Source organism: Fukomys damarensis, unplaced genomic scaffold (assembly GCF_012274545.1).
Source record: "Fukomys damarensis isolate Sample0158 unplaced genomic scaffold, DMR_v1.0_HiC HiC_scaffold_36, whole genome shotgun sequence".
Classification (NCBI taxonomy): Eukaryota; Metazoa; Chordata; class Mammalia; order Rodentia; family Bathyergidae; genus Fukomys; species Fukomys damarensis.
Genome location: NW_022900948.1, coordinates 14,230,015 through 14,246,118, shown reverse-complemented (window position 1 = coordinate 14,246,118; position 16,104 = coordinate 14,230,015). Strand labels below are relative to the sequence as shown.

The 16,104-nt window shown below is 36.9% G+C and overlaps 1 protein-coding gene across 12 annotated transcripts in view; it reads right to left on the bottom strand.

The window, feature by feature from the left end:
- Positions 1 to 8,264: 8,264 nt before the first annotated feature.
- The window catches only part of Melk (maternal embryonic leucine zipper kinase), a 121,368-nt gene continuing 113,528 nt past the window's right edge, over positions 8,265 to 16,104 (bottom strand). For 9 of the 12 annotated variants that reach the window (XM_033759184.1, XM_010619388.3, XM_010619394.3 and 6 more), the window contains 4 exons: positions 15,953 to 16,024; positions 14,636 to 14,804; positions 11,255 to 11,358; positions 8,265 to 8,723 (listed from right to left, as the gene is read on the bottom strand). In XM_033759184.1, the coding sequence (XP_033615075.1) occupies positions 8,546 to 8,723; positions 11,255 to 11,358; positions 14,636 to 14,804; positions 15,953 to 16,024 (523 nt within the window). In that variant the 3' untranslated portion in view covers positions 8,265 to 8,545. The remainder of the gene's footprint in view (positions 8,724 to 11,254; positions 11,359 to 14,635; positions 14,805 to 15,952; positions 16,025 to 16,104) is intronic. The other 3 variants (XM_019206807.2, XM_033759185.1, XM_033759186.1) reach the window with 1 other exon arrangement.

Below are 16,104 nucleotides of genomic sequence, written 5' to 3'. Positions count from 1 at the left end.
AAGCACATTTTCCTCCACAGCACAGTATATAGGAGGTAGTCTTCTATTTCGTGTTTCCAATATAGAGGCAGCCCTCTATTTCCAAGGTCCAGTGTGGACTTTGAAGCCCATCACACCTGTTTCAAACCCAATGCGTTGTAAGTTCTATGGCCTTAAAAGATTTATTACTTTGGCTCTCTGTGCCTCAGGTTCCTCCTCTGTAAAAAGAGATTCCACCTATCTTAGTTACTTTTCTCATTGCTGGGACAAAATACCTGATATCCAAAGTTAAAGAAGGAAAGGTTTTATTTAGCTCACAGTTTGTAGAGATTTCAGTCCATCGTGGGCTGGCTCCAAGGTAAGGCGCGTGTCAGGCAGGCATAACAGAGGAGAAAGTTTATGGTGGGTAGAAGGTAGCCAAGCAAACAAGGGACAAGGCAAGCCTCCTTCTGTCCCTTATATTGTGTCCAAGCTACCAGGATTAGTGGTGACAAAACAATCAGTGAGCTGATTTAGTAATCACACACCCTTAATCCCAGCATCACACACTCTAGATCCAGCCAGTCTGGAAAAGCCCCACCTATGACCACATGAGGCTTTGAGGGGACAGTTAGACATAGCCATAACACCACTTACCTTTCAGAGTGAATGTAAGGATTAAATGGGTCAATACATGTGACATACAGGGTTGTGACGATTTGAAAACATTTATCCAAATCAGGGATCAGCAAACATTTTCTATATAGGTTCAGGCAGTAAATCATTCTTTGTAGGGCACAAATGTCACTGGCTAGCATGGGCTCTTAGCCATACATAAGACTGAAATCAGGTATGGGCTGATTCTTGAGGCTGCTGACAACCATCATAGTAGTCTGTTTTCTTCTTCAGGGCCCCCAAAAGGAGTCCTTATATGTTCTTCTAAGATATTACCAATTGGCTGTTGCTCAATTCATATAGAAATCACAAACTGGCCAAGTACAGCCCTTCTAGTATTAACAGCCCTGAATTCTGAACGCTAGCGTCTATAAGCTTTTTGTGTTAATGGCTTCCTTACCTCTCAGAGCAACAGCTACTGGCAGGCCTTGGGGACTCTTCCAGCCAGTGAGACACCACCTTCCAGCTATTCTTCACTGCCGTCTGACTGCCAGCTGTCTACACTGTTAGCAGCTCAGCATGTGATACTCAAGACAGAAATCACAAATAGCCAGGAATATGCTCTCCGGAAAAGGCATTATTAGAGCTCATGTGATAGCACTGAAGCATGGGAGGAACAGTGCGTGGATGGGCCCAGTTGAAGTTATGGGGAGGCTTCTCACAAAGGAAAGATGGCAGGATTCTACATGCGCGGTGTCAGATTCCCTGCTGGCTCACAGGTGGGTCTGGGACCCAGCTGGATATTACCGAGGAGGGCTGCAGAGGGGTGGAATCGTCCAGACAGCGTACAGGTAGGGCATCTGGGATCGGTACACACTTGAAGATTGCTACAGCCAAAGAAAACATCTACCTGAGAGGCTTGTGGGGTACCTGATATTGCCAGGCTAACTGCAAAGCTTTGGGGGAAGCCATGGGGGGATAAAGAAAGATACTTCTTGGAGAACATTGAGCCCTTCTCTCCTATCTCATATAATCTTTGCCAAAACTACTCAATTATGCCACTGTAGTGTGAAGGCAGCCAGAGATGAATGTGTTGCTTTTCTCTTGTTGCTGAGACAAAATACCCAACACCCAAAGTTGGAGGGAAGGCATTTATTTGGCTTACAGAGGTTTCAGTCCATATTAGCTGGCTCTGAGGCACAGACGGCAAACGAGCATCGCAAAGAAACAACATGGCACACGAGGTGGCAAAGGCAGCAAGGGAAGCTTAACAGCGTCTTTCTGCACCTTTTATTCAGACTACTTATGGTGAATAGCACCCACACCCTTAATCCTAGTTCCGTGGAGACTAGCATTGTATCATGAATCAATTCCAACTTCACATACTCTTGATCAAGCCTATGACATGAGGCTTTGGGGGGGACATCTAGACCCAAACCCTAACAATGACAAACATAACTGTGTTATAACAAAACTTTACTAACAAGACTACAGGTTGGTCTGTGGCACGTAGTTTAGTAAGCCCTGATAAAAATCATCCAGTGTAATGTCTGACACATCGTAGGTGCTCGATAAATGACTTAATGTGATCACTACTGTATTTCTTCAAATTATAGACAACACAGTATATTTCCCTCTTGTAACTCACCATTATATCATTCCCAGTCTTCAGAAAATTCAGAACTAAAATGCTGCTGCTAAAATTTCTGCATTCATTATACTCCCAATAATCAAATAATTGATCTATGTCTTCTGTATTGTTACTGGACCACAGATATTAATGCTGAAAAGAGCTTTAGGGCTACAGGGTTTAGTTCAGTATTTATATTTCTTGCATGATATATCTCATGAATTGTGTCTGAATATCTTCTTTGACAAGAAAACTACAGTAACTAAGCTATTTCCTTTATGAGGTAGGTTTAAGTTTTTTATTTGCAAGCTCTTTATTGTAAATTCAATATGGTTCAACTTTGAAAGTATATGCCCAGTCCCTGCTGTCCTAGACACCGTTACATGCTAGGGACATAAGATGAATAGGATATGTATGACCTCTACCTCCAGCTTCTCAATGAACTTATTTTGGCTGCTATTGTCACCTAAAACATAGTCCCCTCCCAATGAGTGTTTAACTATTTAAGTATACTCCCTTAAGTCTTCTCCAAATTCCAAACTCCCAATTCCTTCAACCTATCTATTTAAATCAGTGAGTCACAAACATGACAGCATTCTTTATTCCTTTACCCACCATGTCATTCTTTGTTAGTTCCTTTATCATTCCTTCATATAGCCTTCCTCTGTGACTAAAATTCAGATACCCTACAAAGAAGCATAGGGGGTAGCTGGAGAGTAGAGCAGATTTAGAACTATGCAGATTTAGTGTCAAAAATCTAAATTATATTTGCTTCTTGGGAACTGACCCAGACTCATTTACTTAGTTCACGTCTATGTGCTTTTAATTTTCCAAATGGGGCTGCAGAACTAGAGCTAAGTGATATACTGTAGATGATATAGGAACCACTGACATTTCATTTGCCTTAAAGAAAAGCAAGAATTAGTCCAAATAATAGTCAAGAGTACCTATTTTTAGGTAACTAGTCTGATGGGTAGAACTAATAGCATCTCTAGGCCTAACTGAAGTTGCGAATAACTAAAAATACATAGTATATATGATTTGAAAACAGCTTCTTATTCACTAATGAATAAAAAATTCACATGTCTAGCTCCTCTCTCTTGGGTTTTGAATTAATGTTCCTGCATATTACAAATATCCACTTAGATGTCATACAGGCATCTCAAACTCAATGTATACAATGAATCTCAACTCTAAAACAGATCTCTCGTTTGTGTTATTTATTTCCCATCTGTTTTGCTTTGTTGTTTGTTGGGGTGGGGTTCTTTTTCCTGAGACAAAATGTCATTATGTAATTCAGGCTAGTCTTGAACTCACTATATAGTTCAGGCTGGCCTCTAAGGGCCATCCTCCTGCCTCAACCTCCTGAGTGCAGGTATTGCAGGTATACACACCATGCCTGGCCTCACTGTATTTTAAAATAAGCTGAGAATTTTTTGAAACTGATAAAAGATGCCAACACTAATACTGAAGTCACAACAAGTCCAACCAGCATAAATTCTAAGAAAATAAAACATTAACCTATATCAAAATTCACCTACTGAAAACCAAAACCAAACACAAAAAAATGTTTAAGCAGCCAGAGGAAAAGAAACAAGATTGATGGCTAATTATTCAAAAGAAATTATGGAAGTCAGAAGACAATGGAGTGACTACTGTTTAGTAGGGTCTCACTGTGTAGTGCAGGCTGGCCTCTAACTCATGATCCTCCTGCCTCAGCCTCCAGAGTGCTGGGACTGCAGGCACAAGTCACCACACCCAGCCCTGCTAAACAGGGAGAAAAAGAGGAAAACAAACATGGCTATTGTTTAAAAACAAAAGTAAAATATAAAATGGAAGAGATGTGTTTAAGCAATTGAAAGTTTTTGCTTTGTTTAGAAAGTGCTATGGTAGACTGCAATAAATTAACAATGCATGTTTATACTCTAGCATGTCCATTACAAAGAGAGTAACAGCATGCGAGAAGTTAGTTGGGTGCAGTGGCACATACCTGTAATCCCATCCCAGGGGAGGCTACGGCAGAAAAATCGCTGTGAGTTTGAGGCCAGCCACATACATATAGTGAGTTCAAGGTCATCTTGAATTACATTGTGAGACCCTGGCTCAAAAAACAAACAGAAAAAACCCCAAGACAAGAACTTAATACATGCCAAATAATAAAATAATATGATGATCCAAGGAAGGACAAAAAGGAAATGAAAGGAAGCCAAACAGTAAAATTCAACTATAATAATTATATTAAAAGTAAATTTGCTGGGACTGGGGATTTGGCTCAGTGATCTCACCACCTGCCTTGTAAGTGCAGGGACCCGAGTCCGATCCCTGGTACCAAAAAGGAAAAAAAACACAAAAGTAAATTTGCTGAGCCAGGGATGTAGTTCAGCAGCACAATGCCTGCCTGGCAAGTGCAAGGTCCTGATTCAATCGCTGGTACCAAAAAAAAAAAAAAAAAAAAGGTAAATTTACTATGTAATCCATCGCTTGAACAAACTTAAGAGAAAACTGATATAATGATTTCAGTAATATACAGAAAAAGCATAAGCCAAATTTGACATTCTTTTGTGGGGGAAAAAACTCTCAGGAAACTGGGAATAAGAATACTTTCTTTATCTCATTGCAAACATCCAGGAAAGGTTTACGTTTAATGGATATATTCAATAGTAAATTGAATGGATATATTCAATTGCCTTTTTCCCCATAAGACAGCAAAAAGGCAGGATGTTTTCTCTCACTTGTATTTCTGAAATTTTTTTGAGTGTTGAGTCAGTGCTCAAGCACTTTGTATTTTCAGATTAGGGATGCTTCACTGGTGTATCCAATTGAGGCACCATGATTGAACGATTTAAAAAATGAGCTATTAATATAGACAATCCATGAATATTCTTAAAAAAAAATCCACACAGTGACTTGTTCTATTTACATAACACTGTCAAAACAAAAGAAACAAAAACTATAGAGATGGAAATCAGATCAATGATTGCCGGGGACTGGTAGAAAGACTGATTATAAAAGAGGAAGTCTTTTGAAGTGACAAAAATGTCCTAATCTCAACTATGGTAATAGTTATACAACTATCATTAAAACTTATCAAGTATATACCCCCCAATTACTGTATCTAATTACATTTTAACAAATCTGATCCCAAATTTATTTTATTTATTTTATTTTTTGACAGGTTCTCACTATGCAGTTGAGACTGACCTGGAGCTCACTCTGTAGCCCAGACTGGTCTCGAACTTACAGTGATCCTCCTGCCTCAGCCTCCTGAGTGCTGGGATTATAGGCGTGTGCCACCACAGCTTTACTTTAAATTTTTAAGTAAATGTACTTAGAGCTCCAATTTAAAGATTACAACTGGCCGGGCCAGGGATTTGGCTCAGTGGTTCTGTAAGCACAAGCCCCCTTCACCCCCCCACTCGATTCTCCAGTGCCAAAAGAATGAAAGAAAGAAAGAAAGATTAAAACTGTCAGACTAATCTTTTAAAATAGATAATGGTGCCAAAAGTAGTGGCACACGCCTGTAATCCTAGCCCTTCAGTGAAGCTGGAGGATCAACATGAGGCCAGCCTGGGCTATATAGGGAGTTCAAGGCCAAATTGCACTATAAAGTGAGATCCTTTCTCAAAAAACCAAAAAACAAACAAACAGATAATACTATCCCTTAAGAGTAAGGCTAAGCTGTTATAAATGTTTGTGACAGATCTCAAAGTTATAATGAAAACACAAATTAAAATCAAAATGAGATACTACAAAGTATTCACATTTTGTGTGCTTTCTGTGGCTCTTGATAAAATTTTTGCTATTCACTGCTAAACCATGACATTTTCCATAGTTAGAAGAGTAATCTTTCCTTTACATAAATAGATAAATTGAACTTGAGAAAATTAATTTATTCCAATACACCATCAAGAGATTTAAAAACCCACAGAAGGCTATATTTTCAGGTATCATTGCTATAGTTAGTGACTAGAGAAGTTTCTCTGATCGTGTAGAGTACTAAAACCCCAAAGAATGGGAAAAATGCTTGTATATCATATATTTGCTATCAAATCATTGCCAAATACATCATACTGTTGATAAGGGACTTATATGTAGAACATATAAAGTATTCTTACCACTCAACATAAAAACCTAACAAAAATTGGGCAACAGATACAAATATTTCTTCAAAAAAGATATATAAATTACCAATAAGCACATGAAAAGATGCTCAACATCTTTAATCAGTAGGGAAAAGCAATGATCCACAATGAGCTGCTCCTTCGCATCTACTAGGGTGGCTCAAAAAAAAAAAAAAAAGAGCACGCAATGTGAGTGATAAAGAAATATGCAAAAATTAGAACGCTCATATATCACTGGTAGGATTGTAAAACAGTACAATTTGATGGTTCCTCAAGAACTAAGTTAAATTACCCAAGCAACTTCACTCCTTGGTATATACACAAGAAAACAAAAACGTATGTCCACACAAAAACTTCTCACTTATGTTCACAGCATCACTCATAACAGCCAGAAGTTGCAAGCCACCTAATGTCCACGTAGGAATGTTCTGGTGAATGGATAAAATGTGATATTATCCATATATCCATACAATGGCATATTACTCAGCTGTAAAACAGAATGAAGTACCAATATACAACACGTAATAAATCCTGAAAACCTTATGTCAGGAGAAAAAAGCTAGTCCCCAAAGGCAGTATTTTGTATGCCATCATTTGCATGAAATGTACAGAACAGTTAATCCATAGAGACAGAAAATAAGTCAGTGGTTGCTAGGGAGGGAAATGGAAAGTGACCATCACCAATAGGTACAGGGTTTCTTTTGGAGATGAAAATATTACAAAATCAGATTGTGGTGATGACTGCACAACTATGAATATATACAAACCACCGAAATGTACACATTTTAAAGCAGTGAATCTGAAAGTATGTGAATTATATTTCAATAAAGCTGTTATTTAAAAATATAAGATGGCTTGACAGCTTTCCTTTCCCAAAGCATTTAGTTTAGTTCTAGTTCCTTCATGACTTATTTTCGGCTAAACTTCAACTTTCATCCTCTGCTACTTTCCCCTGTACCACTTTCTGCTTCTACGACTAAACACTTAAATGTCATTTTACAATTTCAAGTCTTTTGTACATATTCCTCTGTCAAGAATGTCATGCTCTCCCCCTTTCTCTTTCTAGCGAATCCCTATATATCCTTCAAGAATAAAAGCTGTCTTTTCCTACTTTGAGATTTCTACTTTCAGATCACCCCCTGTATATTATAAGAACTCCTTTTTTTTTTGGTACCGGGGATCAAACTCAGTTCCTTGTGCTTGCAAGGTAGGCGCTGGAACCACTGAGCTAAATCCCCAGCCCATCCCCTCTATGCTATAAATACTGGTCTACACATCAGCAGCAGACTTGAATCCTGAGTTTACTAGATAGTATCATCTTCAGCTCTAGGACCTAAGGCGTAAGCTCTTAGTAAATATTTATTGAATAAATGAATGACAAAACATTCTCTCACTACTGGCTAGAAATAATGCTATTTTTTCTCGAACTAGTTTTAATTGGTAAAATCCATACAAATGTAACTTCAGCTCTGGCCTATAGAGACCAATAAAATGAAATAAAAATATAAATTTGGGGCCAACATTGAGACTTAGGGAAATTACCATAAAGTAACATTTCGTGGGGTTCACAGTTCGGATACTTATCATTGTTGACTGAACATACTTACTGAAGTCAATATTCTTTTATTCAACACATTAAATGTGTTGTTTAACTCTGGTAACCACAGCTGTGACTTAGTTAACGATCTCAATAAATCCTACTTAAATCACAGACAGGAAAAAATTATGCAAATGAATTCTTATCTGTTTTTCTGCCCAAGGCATATTTGATAACAGATAAAACATACTCCAAATAGTCTCTACTTAATAACCAGGAAGCCATTCGAGGTTTTATTTGGATCAAACTCAAATACAAAAAAGAGAAGCCTGACATATTCACAAATAGTTTTATTTTAGAAAGAAATTATACATTAGAAGGAGACATAGGTAAGAATATACACCCACATATGGATCAGAATCTAGGAAAGCCAACAGTTATTAATAAACAATGCCACATGATTAAAAAAGACAGTAACAGATGACAGATGGGCTTGCCTTAGTTTCATCCACAAAATAGTACTTTTTATTTAAAGACAAAGAGGTATTAGTCTTTAAGACAGACAGCTCTTTAGAAATGAGTTTGTAGTTCCAATGGACTTTAAAATCAAACTAATCATACCAGTCTCCAAGTAGGCTGTATCACACTCATGTTCAAGCAGGCAGGATAGAAACCATCCATCAATTACACCTTGCAGCTAGACAGGATATCTTCCACTAATCTCTTGTAAACCCAGGCATCACCCTTAAGTCGCTGCCTCCTGATTCCCACCACGTCAGGCTTCTGAAGCTGGCATACTTCTAGTTCAAACTGCATTGTCACTTTGCCAAAATCTGACTGTGTTTGACACTTCAGTGTATAGCTGTGAAAAACAAAATAAGATACCAGTTAGTAGGAAAATTATGAATATTCTGTATTGTACCAAAGGTTTCTAAGCTTCTAAGACGCTGGAAGGGGAAATGAGATATTATTTCATATTAAGCAAAGTACTACTGTTTAGTTTCCAAGTGGCCTAGCTATGCTTTAGTGATGGAGTATGACTGGTGTATTCCCAGAAGCTGAACAAAGATCCTGAGAAAGATTAAAGATGAAAAAGCTTTACCACAATTCTCATGCTCCAGAGAAAAGCCCTTCTTTCATAGCTATACATACCACTCATGCTTGGGAAATCTGGTGTTCTTCATGCAACCCTTTCAACAGTGTAATCCAGGAACTTTAGGCTATTTTCACAATGATTATAACAAAGCAAAGCACAAGGAAGATTGGGAAGATTTTGTATATATACATCTTGTCAGAAACTTCTCTTTCACTTAAAAAAAATTGAAACCACTACCCTATCAGAAGGGCATACATTTTTCAGTTTCCCAATAGTAACAAGAGGCAATGATTCTCAACATTTTATAGCAGAAAAAAAAGCAAGAGACAGACCAGAGATGGTACTTTCCCACAATGGGACATCTAGTGTCAGAACTACTACATCAGCTGCCTTGATGACAGAAAAGCCCAAGAAAAGCCAAGCTTCAAGCTCATCTTACTTAAGAAAACAGGAATGAATTCTAAGGCCTGCCTCGCAAGCACAAGGACCTGAGTTCACTCCCCTGTACAGAAAGATAACAAAGAAAGAAAGAGAAAAAAGCAAGATATATCATGCTCAGGCAATTCCCTATGATGAATGTTATCTTTATGTATATCTAAAACATAACAATATAATTTATAAAATGAAAAAAGAAATAGGAATGGTCCTAAAAAGTTGCATAAATTTAATTAAGCGAAATTATAGTTTTATTTGTCTTACTGACCTTCAATAAACAATGAACACTTTAAATTTCAGTTCTCCTAAATACTTAAGGACATAAGATTGGGTACTTTTTAACAAAAATTTAGGGAAATTATTTTGTTGCATGTTATGTATTATGAAATGTCACAAATTATCATTCTTTATCTTACTAACTTATGTATTTAGGGAAGGAGCTTGACCTCTTAAGAAAAATAAGCAGTCAAATTAGAAAAGCCAAAGGAGCACACTGCAAAGTTCTTTTTCATTTTTTGTGGCAATCCTCTAACACTAAGCCACAGCCCTAAAGCATGAGCTCGTGCGCTCTTTCCCTCTCTCTCTCCTTCTCTCCCCTGTCCCTGTCTCATCTATCCATCCATGTATTGATACAGAGTCTTAATAAATTAAGTTGCCCAGGATGGCCTCAAATTTGTGATCCTCCAGCCTCAGTAGTTAAGGAGGATAAAGCATAAAACAATTTAGTTTGAAAGCATTTTGTTCGTATTGGAAAAACATATCAACGAAACATAACAGATGTTAGTAACATCACCCCACTGAAAAATAATTTCTTTGTCACAAACAGGGTAAAAATAAACAAAGTAAAAGGAAAAGAAAGGGGTCAGAACAGAGACCTCGTTGCTCTGGAAGTTAGGAAGACAAAGTATTGGTTAACATCCAGTTAGTGATCTAACAGAGATTACACACTGAAGGAAAGATCATCCAAAGGCCTGTGATAAAGATTTGGCTGAAGATTCTCCAACCAAGCCTCCAAGTATGAAAAAGAGAGCTGAGTTAAATGGATGTGTTCTAATGAAACTAAAAGAAAATCTGGGTTCATGCAAGTAATGTCTGTCAACATTTACAGATAGTAAAAAGTGAAATTACACTTGCACAAGATTGTTTCATAAAGTATTACTCTATAATGACTATTGTGTTTACATAGTTTTGATAAATCTTTTAGTGGGTCTACTTAGTTGCTTTAATAAAGAAATTTTAGACACATAAATTAGTGAAAACGCCTAAAATATAAACATCTTGGATAACCAAAGCATGGTGGAGGCATCAGAACATCACTAAGAAGATAGTTTACTGAAGAGTAGGGAAGTAACATCCTTAAAGTATTAAAAACCCAATCCCACAAGATAGCCAGTCATAAAGAGGGTTCTTTATAAGTCCTGAATTGTTCAAAGTAGTTCATTAATTTAGACTACAATTTGTAAAAATTTCTGTAAAGTAGGAAATTAAGGAAAACATAATTTTTGTGGAGACAAGGTCTTGCTACGCAATTCAGGCTGGCATTGAACTCACTATGTAGCCCGTGCTGGCCTCGAACTTCCAGCGATCCTCCTGCCTTAGCCTCCCAAGTGCTGTGATTATAGGCGTGTGTCACCAAGAGAGAATTTAAAAGGAAACTGGAAGTTCAGTCTAATTTTGAAAGTGGTGACTATGGACACTTATTAGGTCAAATAAAAGAATAAATTATGAACAATGATAACTGTAAAACTTCTTGGAAAATGGTGAGGAAAAAAATTTAAGTGGCAGAGTGGAGAGAATCAACCCATACTTTTTCAAAGTCCAAGTAAATAATAAATGAAACAATCTTTAAGTGAGCTTCTTACCCCTTTTGTACAAAGTCAACATGCTTCTTTGGGAGAACAGACATTAATTCATTCAAGAGTTGATCAGGATTCACTAGTTTGGTTGTAGTAACATTATAGTGAAGCTTTAAAAACAAAACAAAACAAAACAAAGGGCTGAGAGTAAATCTTCACATCAGTACAAAATCCATCCTATCTGATCTAGAGACACCAAAATCAAAATAACACTTTCTTTCTCCCTCCCTTTCTTTCTCTTACTGTATAGGAGGCAGTGTCTCACTGTGTAGCCCAGGTTGTCTTCAAACTCTTAATCTTCCTGCCTAAGCCTCTTGTGTACTGAAATTACAGGTGTGTATCACCATACTTGGCTATAACACCTTTACAAATAGAAATTTTTCAAGAAAATACTGAAAACACTGACAGCAGACTTTGTTACCTGAATTAAGATGGCACTGGGGAAGCTTGGAGAAATGATGTTTATTAGGAACTACACATTTATTATCCATTCTATACTTTCACCTTCCTTCCCTACTAAATCTTTTTAAATAAATATAAAATGGCATCAACCTATCTGAACTTTACCTGTTTCTCCCTTTCTACATCAGGATAGAGACATTAACAGTCCTGATGTGTAAACTGTGGAAAGATGAAACAAATGCTCTAGAAAGCTTGCTTTATATACAGATGGACACGTTTCTTCAATTCTTTCTGGATTAAAGACAAATGTAGAATTTCAGGAGCTGATTCTATCACAACTTTATAAGAGGATAAATTAATAGGCATTCATTTAAAGAAGTAATGTCGTTTTATTTTTCTTATAGACCTTAGTATAATTCTAAGAAATAGTTTCATTTCTAATCAGTATCTATCTCTTCCTTCTTTCAACAACTATTTATTGGATACTTCCTATGTGCAAGGGACCACTTCAGTAGGTCCTAGAGAAAGGGGAAAAAAATCCCTATCTTCCTAGTAATTCTTTCATTATCAAACAAAACCATAGTTGTTATGCCTTTGAAATCTGAGTTCTTTTTATACATTTTATAACAAAATGTCAAGGTAGAAAAGGATCCAACCATCTTAATTTTCAAAATAAGAATCTGTGGCCCAGAGAAGACATCTGAATTTCTTAAGATACAGCTTCCTATTCTGTGGTCCAAGTTATCACTGATTTATAAGAAAACTCTGTAAATTTTAAAAATAACATTTAGCTCATTGTATGCCAACTGTACCTCAATAAGAAAACAACAGATAACAATTCACATCACATGCCAATACAAGAGATGTGAAATTGAGTGTTAGTCAGAGTTTGTTGTCTGCACTTCAGATTCTAGAAGGAATAAGCAGCACAGATAGGATGGGATCCCAACCCCATTTCCTGGCTCCCAGTCCAGGGCTCTTCACCAAGTTAAACTTAGTCATGATAACAATAATAATAAGAAGCACATTTCTAAAGTATAATTTAATTGCTGCTTTTATAATATAAAGAGCAATCCTAATTTATCTATTTAAATTTCAGACTTGTAAAGACCACTTCCTAAAAGAAGGATTAATTGCAAATGGTTTGCTATCTTAAAAACTAAAGTGTTCATCATACTATCTTTCAACTTTTCCATATATTTATGATTTTTTAATATAAGATATTGGTAGAAAAGATGGGGTTAACTTCCTAAAACAAGTCTTCACTTCTGTAAAAAACTTAAAGCATTAAAACGGGCTAAAAATTCAAAGTTAGATCATGTTTCAGATCTTAGGTTTAGGCTAATTAAAACTGTGGTTCTGCTACAGTGGGGTTAAAATGCTCAATGCTGACAATAACGACCCTTTGCATTGGAACAACATGTTATATTAATAAGCATTTCATAAGCAATGGAGCATCTCATTTGTACAGCTTGTTTCTATAGCTCACCTTTATGGAGCTGCCAAAGTAGGCATTATCTCCAGATTTCACAAGTGAAGAAAATGAGGAAGCCAGGGATAAAATGACCTATCCAAGCTAGAGGTATAAAGCTGGTGTTGGACCAGTCTTCTTATTACCAATCTTGTGGTTTTTATTGCTATCTAGGAAGTACTGGGGGATGAAACAAAGGACCAACTAATACCACAGCAATTCCTATTAATGCATTAAGGTTCTAAACAATTTACAGAGATGAACATTTTTAGAATATTACCCATCAGTATTTGATAATTGCTTAGCAAGTTTCCTTAAGTTTTCATGTTTTGTAATGAAAGGGCACTATGGTTTTGTTAATCCCAATATAAAGTTTTGAATTACTTCCTGTCTCTGCTAGAGAAACCTCAGAATAAAAAGATAAATTATACTAATAAATAGCTGCATATAACATAAAAATTCTCAGTGCACTTATAAGTTAAACAGGGCAATAAATACTAATAGATAAATGCTATCTTCTACTTTGAGAGGGCATAAATGAGATCTCAGTACATTCTCTTCTAAAGTAGTTCTTCCCAATAGCCCAATATTTTCCTTTCCCACACTCCTCAGAACTGCTCAGACAGTCTCAGCATAAAAACTAAACACAGATTCAGTCCCCAAATCAAAAAAACACTTCCATCTTCTCCCTCACTCTTGGAACAGGTTTTTATTACCAAATTGAGCCCAATGTGCCAGAGCAGCGTCCTGGCCTGTTTTCACTGCCACTCTGGGGGTTCCTCAAGGGCACAGGCTGTGTCTTATTCATTCCTTTACCTCTTAATTCTTGCACTTCATCCAAAATATGTCATTTATTCAATGTTTCAATTAATGCTCAGAGAGAACCCAAGAGAAGAAGTATTTTATATCTAATAGCTTATTTTTCCTTAACTTCTCCACCAAATATATTTTCCACACCACTGACAGATTAACCCCCTTTAAAGCACAACAGGTTTATCAAATGAGATCCAAACCTTTTAGCCAGATCCTTGAGAACTTCCAGACTAACTTCCCAGCCTGTCACTTATTATTTTCCTCACACACAGACATTAAAAGTTTAAATTAAGTTTAAACACATTCAAATATTTTGCGAGGGCCTACAAAGGTATCTACGTGTCAGTGACTCTTCTGTGTGTCATAGATAGGACAGCTGAACTCAAGAACCCATCCTCAAGGCAGCTCTCGGTTCCCTATATACACCCATGCTTGCCCATCTCCATGTCATCTCTGTGATTAATCCCTCCATTAGATCTTAAATATCTGAATTAGCCCTTTGAAGAAAGTGACTATCCCATTTACTTCTGCATTCTCAAGGTCTACTGCATAAAATATGTACATATTAAATGCTCAAAATATATTAACTAAATAAATGAGTTACTTACTTAATAAAAATACCAATCAATTCAATGTTTCTCTTAAAAAGAAACCAGCAGCCAGCTTTTGAAATCCTTACTGAAGAATTCCAGCCCACTTACCTTTACCCTTCTTGGCCCATCTTTGGCACAGCCCTTCCTTTTGCTCCTGGTAAGCACAGTGATAACCTTATCCAATCCCCTTTCAAGGCTCCCAAACACTTTGGTTCCTTTTCTTTTTGGAGTATCCTCCATATGTGCCTGGTTGAGATCCACTTCCACTGAGCGGCACCTTTAAAAAGCAACAAAGCAGGAATAGCACTGAGCCTACTTCCTGCTGGGGCTCCCACAGGCCCTGCTTTTGTCTCTTTATACATGTCAGGGTGCCTCAATGAGGTCAGTCAAGGCCAGACCACCTCATCCTCTGATGGCACTAAAGATGCTTCTCCCAAAGGGGCCATCATCCCTGCCCCCCAGGTAACTGCCTCTCAGCAAAACTATTTTTCCCTTCATTTGTTTCTGGTTTTTTGTTGTTGTTGTTTTTCGTTTTTTGTTTTGGAAGGAAGGGTGTTCTCTTTTGATGTCAAATATACTAAAAACTGTAAATAGTACTTTGAATGCCCATATTTTCTCCTAGAGCCAACAATAGTTAATATTTTGCCACATTGGCTTCCTCTACAAATATAGATAATAAATACATTGAATATATGTATACATTTGCTAAGCTATCTGATATTTCACTCTGAAACACTTTAGCTATACCTGCAATGAATAAGAACATTTTTACCCAATCACAATACCATCATCAATTTAAAAATTAATAGTAATTCCATAGAATCATCTAATATACAGCTCACATTCTAATTCCTCTAGCTGATCCAAAATGTATCATGCTTTAAAAAAAAAATAGTTGTAAAATACAACCACCAGGCATAATGGCGCACAACACCTATAATCCCAGTTACTCGAGAGGCCAAGCAAAGATAATCTCAACTTCAAGGCCAAATTAGGCAACTTTAGCAAGACTCTCTCAAAATTGTAAACAGGTTTGTAGAAGTTTTGCCTGGAATGTGCAAAGCCCTGAGTTAAATCCCTAGTGAAATAAATAAATAATAAAGTAAGCAAGCCAGCCAATGAAGGGTCACTTATGCTGCACATCTTTTCATCCAAGAGGAGTAGGTTTCCTTTGAAACACCAGTTAGAACCCCTTGCTACTTGAAAGAATGCTTCCTGCTAGTGGATTCCTATACTCTACTGGCAAAAGCATAGCAGAAAGTGAACATCAAAGAGGGACTTATCTGGACAGGAGCATACTTGGCCAGGGGTGATGGTGGTATTGTGATACGGCTGTTAAAATGCGTCCTGGAGAGACCCCTTCCCTAGTCTAGCATGGTGCCTTGTTTTCAGGTAAGGAAAAGGAGAGGATGAGGAGCAACAAACCTTTCTGTAACTTTTTTCATAGGTATATCTAGTTGTACCAGAAGGTAATCTTGAAAAAGTTTGTATCTCTCTCTTAAAAAAAAAAAATAAATAAAAATAAATAAATAAATATACATATATACATATATATATATAAATTGAATTTTGGGAAA